The 5,301-nt window shown below is 31.1% G+C and overlaps 1 protein-coding gene across 1 annotated transcript in view; it reads right to left on the bottom strand.

The window, feature by feature from the left end:
• LOAG_16897 (hypothetical protein) overlaps positions 1–5,138 on the bottom strand; it is a gene marked incomplete at both ends in the record, with an annotated part of 6,797 nt that extends 1,659 nt beyond the window's left edge. The window contains 11 exons of the mRNA XM_020449549.1: positions 665–907; positions 1,066–1,230; positions 1,414–1,632; positions 1,862–1,987; positions 2,222–2,311; positions 2,521–2,691; positions 3,081–3,218; positions 3,943–4,106; positions 4,488–4,633; positions 4,804–5,066; positions 5,136–5,138. Coding sequence (XP_020306910.1) covers positions 665–907; positions 1,066–1,230; positions 1,414–1,632; positions 1,862–1,987; positions 2,222–2,311; positions 2,521–2,691; positions 3,081–3,218; positions 3,943–4,106; positions 4,488–4,633; positions 4,804–5,066; positions 5,136–5,138 — 1,728 coding nt within the window. The remainder of the gene's footprint in view (positions 1–664; positions 908–1,065; positions 1,231–1,413; positions 1,633–1,861; positions 1,988–2,221; positions 2,312–2,520; positions 2,692–3,080; positions 3,219–3,942; positions 4,107–4,487; positions 4,634–4,803; positions 5,067–5,135) is intronic.
• Between the last annotated feature and the right edge of the window lie 163 nt (positions 5,139–5,301).

The following is a 5,301-nucleotide window of genomic DNA, read 5'->3' as shown; positions in this document are numbered from 1 at the left end:
TGAATTTCAAAACTATTAAGATTTTTTTTTTTGATAAAATTAATGAAATCATTTCCAAATATCAATATAATACCTCGCCATGAGTCTTTTGTTTTAAAGAACGTTTTGTCTTCATTCCCACTTCAACGTCACGTCTTTCGAGTGCAGTAGAAGCCCATCCTTGGAGTTGTTGTAGGCGCCGAATCTTCTCACGTGTTTCAGCGCTCAAAACATCAAGAGTGGGCGAAGATGCCAAATTCAGATGTCGGGAATGATTGACGAGTTCATCCAGATCAGCATAATCATCCAGATCCGCATCAGTACCAGCAATAAAAATCCGTCGTGCAGAATAAATTTCCTGAAAGTCAAATTTAGCCACAACAAAAATGTGCATTCGCGCAATTTTTAAACAGCATAATATTGCACTTGCAAAAAAGTACTTACTACTATTTGTAAACTATAAGTCAGGGAAATAATACCTAGCACACAATACCTTTCTCAGTGGATTCGTTCAAGAGAATCTCACTGCATAATGAACGTTCTAGTTGATCTTCTTTTAATGTTCGAAAATATAAAATAACAAACAACAAGGATTATTAATGTCAAAATTACATTGATTAAACTAAAACTTGAAGAAACCATATCGAATAGTCTAAAAGTGGAACATGATCGATGGGAAAATGACCTTTTGTCTTCGACGTCTCATTTCGTCCACTTCATTGTAATTCTGTATATTCTCTGCATTTCCATCTTTTATTTTACATGAACTGAATGGAGAGATTACTGTTTGAGATGCCGAATCATGCGATGAACCAAGTGAAGGCGAATGATCAGCCGATGAGCTGGTACCAGCGTACGGTTGAGTGGAACTGACTGGAGTTTGTTGCTGATGCTGACGTGAGGCTATTTCGGCATCGATATCACGTTCCTACAAACTCCCGATAAAATATGGGTGTGAAAACGATTTTACAGAACTTCATATCAAAACATTGACCATTCAATTCATATCTTAAATAAATCATATTTTATTATCTACGATCACAGATGTCATCTAGTAGAAGAATCTGATAACGTAACATTACAGACCTGATAAACTCCCATAACTGATTGTTCGCATGTGTTAGCAGCACTATCTGTGATTTTGCTAACATTTTGAGTAGATGCAATGCTTGAAGCATAAATCGAATGATCACGTGCTTTTTTGCGCTTTTCACGTTTCGAATTACGTCGTACATTCAAAATTTGCTTTATCTAAAATTGATAAAATATTTCAACATCTTGTAGTAAAACGATCCTGATAACCTAACTAATACAGATCTGATAAAAAAAAAACTTCCATAATTGATAGAACATTGATTTATGGGAGTTTATTTTTATACCACTACATTTTGGTTCAACTACTGAAAATTTCTAATATTCAAAGATCAAAATTACCTTTCCACTTTTTTGCGCATCCATTACGGCGATAGCTTCGGCCTCATTAACCCGTCTAATTAAATTATGCATATCATTGAATGATGTAGCCATAATACCAGAATCATTTTCACCACTACCAGTTGCAAGATTACTGCCCATAGCAGAATCATTTAATGTGGAAATCTGCGGTGGGACTTCATCCTCCGCTGTATTATTATCATCAAACATCCAGTCATACTAAAAAAAAAAAATGATTTCAGAAAATACAATTAAAACAAATATACGGCTAGCAAATAGAATGACCAAAGGAACAAACAACTGCGCCCAATAAATTATGCATACGCGTAATGGAACGATACGATTCCCTCTTTTTATTTACATTTTTCATTTATCTAAAGATTAAAAGTTTAATTTCAAACAGCAAAATTTATAGTTCCCAATCCATAAGAATTTAAGTAATACATACATAAGTAATGAATGTTTCAATGATCTTGCATTGGTCAGACATATGTGTCACCATTGTAGCCATATTATCATCGCTAGGCCTTACAATCGATGGACCAAACATTAGTGCCAAATTACGTGTTTCCATCTACAAAAGAATAATTCGTTTATTTGATTGGAAAATAAGAAATTATTCGAGGAACTTAAATCATGTTTCAGTCTTATTATGTAACTTCTAACTAGTGATCAAGTTTGCGCAAAGATTATGGGAAAAGAGAAAAAAAATTTGCTTAAAAAAAAGCAAGTTTTTTTTTAGAGTGATGAACGAACAAGGATATCTTGTAACAAAGAGATTCAAATCAGTAATTTAATAGTAAATTACCTTATTGATATCGCTATGTTCAACCACTGCTCTTAAATGTCCCATCAAATATTTCAATGTTTGATAATGAGCAGAAGGAAGTTTACGAGTCTGTAAATTAAACATACACATTTAAAATGAGCGTAATCATGCTTTGCTCCAAAAATATATTTAACTTCAACTTCAAGAAGTTATAAAACCTAATTCAATTTGATATTTCTAAAGTTTTCTAAAAAATGTCATCATTTATCAAGAAAATATAAAGGCATATATGGAAAAAAAATCTTCCAACAGTCCATTTACAGAAACAAATAAATTACCAAATAACGAAGTTTCCGTAATCGTTGTGGATGAGAAGCAATTCGATTAGCATCAATAAAAAATGGATACAATTTATCTGTTAGCAATGGTTCCGGTAATTTACGTAAGAACATCTTCAGTAAGCTACTAACAACATTTACATCATTCCATCTTGAATCCGTAAAATCAATCTGAAAAAAAAAAAGATCTTATCTTTAGACTTTTTTCATACACACCAAAAAAAAAAAAAATTATTTGAGATTTAATCATAGCAGTCTACCTAATCCGAATTTACTTCAAAAAGCTCATTATTATCTTTGTTTAGCATCCAACATTATCACAAGATTCACAATATTTTATTTCAAGGAATAATTTTAGTATTTAATACTTGTGATTGATAGTATTTAAAAGGAACTTCTCAATGTGCACTTCGATAATTACAAAACAATTTTACCAAATGTTATACAAAGTTTTTTAATACCACAAATTACATATTTGAAGGGTCGAATTTTTTTTTCATAAAATTTGTCAATTTACTCAGATATGGAGAAAAATTTTTTTTTAAACTTCAAATATTTACATTTGCAAAACCACTATTGAGTGTTTCTTTCAAAGCATTCACAGCAGCCGTGTTACCCGGAATTCGATAAATGCCTACCGTATCCATACCATTTGCTTCCACAACTCTTACACATAGTCTGATAATCAATGGAACCATCTAGAAATATTCAGTAAATTTAATTGAATATCAATGAAAACTTGAGTTTTTGAAATAATATAATCAAATTTCAGAAACAATAAAAGAAGTGAAAACAAAAGGTTCGAGGTGAGAAATCAAATGGATATTGATTTCTTATCACTGCTTAATTCTCACTATACGTTTCAAAACAATGGGAGAAAGGAATGTTAAGAAGCCAACTGGATAACAGAAATTGGAAAATATAAAACTGAAAATCGACATATCAACATCCTCGAAGTTGTATTACAAAAAACTTAATAACATTAATTCAAACAGTCTTTACCTTGATGATTATTGATAGGATGTGCATTAACAAAACAGTAACATTCAACAACCCGAATGTTATCTTACTTATATGCGATGAAAAGTATTTTTGATTTTCTAATATGCGCTTTATCCTTACTGTTCATCACTTGGGGTAACAGCAATATAAAGAAATAACTGAGGTTTTAGAACTTCTCAAACTTAGATATTCTCTTCATCAGAATATCGTTTCCTTTACTCTTTTATCTTTCTCTTGCTGATATTACGTTATCCATGTAATCTGTCACATATATACCAAAGTCATGTAAGCTCTAATTGAAATTAAAACAAATTAAAATCAAGCAATTCTGTCAACAATTCACTCAGATCATATCGCCCACGCATAGAAAATAGGTCTTCTAAAATTATTTAGCCAAATAATGATGGAAAGGAAACTTACATCACCATCACCACTTGTCGGATAATCGACGATTTTTTGACCTAATGCAGATGAATGTTGTGAAGGTGTTTTATCAGATCGACTAGATGAACATTGCTTGACTGTTTTCGTTTTTTTCCACTTACGGATAGTCTTTGGTGTTGATGTACTGACTGTTTGATCACCTGAAATACAGGTAAACTAGATACAGACACAGGTAATAGAGGCCTAAATAGAAAATTTAAACAAATTTAAAAGAAATGGTAAGAAAAAAACAAACGGCGCAATAATTTTGTTCATGTATAAAATGACTATAATTGATAAGAATAAGTGAAAACATTTCTAATAATACAATGTCATTTTCAACTAGTGATATTATTTTGAAGATCTGAAAAAATTATCCTAAAAATTGCTTCTCTTCCTTCCAATCAATCAACCTCACCCAATACCTTTCCCCCTTCTTAAAACAATTGTTGAAATTTCACTCTCATTGTTACATTTCTATCCTGACCAGAAAACTTTCAATAATTCCCTATTACTGATCTCTCTCTCTCTCTCTCGCTTACCATTAGTTACTATTGTTCCTTCACTGAAACCGGTTCCAGAATCAACAGAAGTTCCCCATTGCATGTTATGATCCATAGATTGTCCGGTTGAGTAGTTCCGTTTATTTATACCTGGCGATGGATAATGAGATGATTTGATTTTGTACCTAAAATCACTTAACCATTTCACAGTATCCTAAAATAATTTAAAATAATCCAAAATTCTTTTGGATGAGAATTAAGATAACATATCAAAAATGAAGATGGTAAATTGAAAAGATAAGAAAAAAAGATAAGGATGATAAAATAAATGATTTTATCTTGAAAAATAGTTAACCTTTGCATGATTAGTTTAGTGGTAGCATCATTGGTGATTTGTTTTGTACCAGAAATGCTATTATTAGAATCATCGGTACTATAACGTTCCACCGCTGTTAAAATATGCTTGGATGATGGTAATTGAGTTAGATCACTTCGTGAACTACTACTTAATGAGGATCGACCTTCATCTATTCCTTGTGGTTCATATTCATGACCCGTATAAATTCCACTGGGAACAATTGATACTGATTGTTGATCTTGTTGATTGTTCAAAATTTTCTGAAATTAAATTGAAATAATTTTTTATAAAAAAATATATTAATGAAATTAATCAATTGTTCGTATAACCATTTAAGAGAGTTTAATGTGGTACATGTGGGAAATTTCATATTCCTGAAAATATTTGAAATTAAATGAATTATCAGTAGATCGTCCATAATCTTTTGCAGATGATGGTAGTACTAGTTTCACTTCCCCTTATATATATATATATATATATATATATATATATATA

This window comes from Loa loa, assembly GCF_000183805.2.
Source record: "Loa loa unplaced genomic scaffold supercont3.26, whole genome shotgun sequence".
Classification (NCBI taxonomy): domain Eukaryota; kingdom Metazoa; phylum Nematoda; class Chromadorea; order Rhabditida; family Onchocercidae; genus Loa; species Loa loa.
This window is presented reverse-complemented; position numbering and strand designations above follow the sequence as displayed.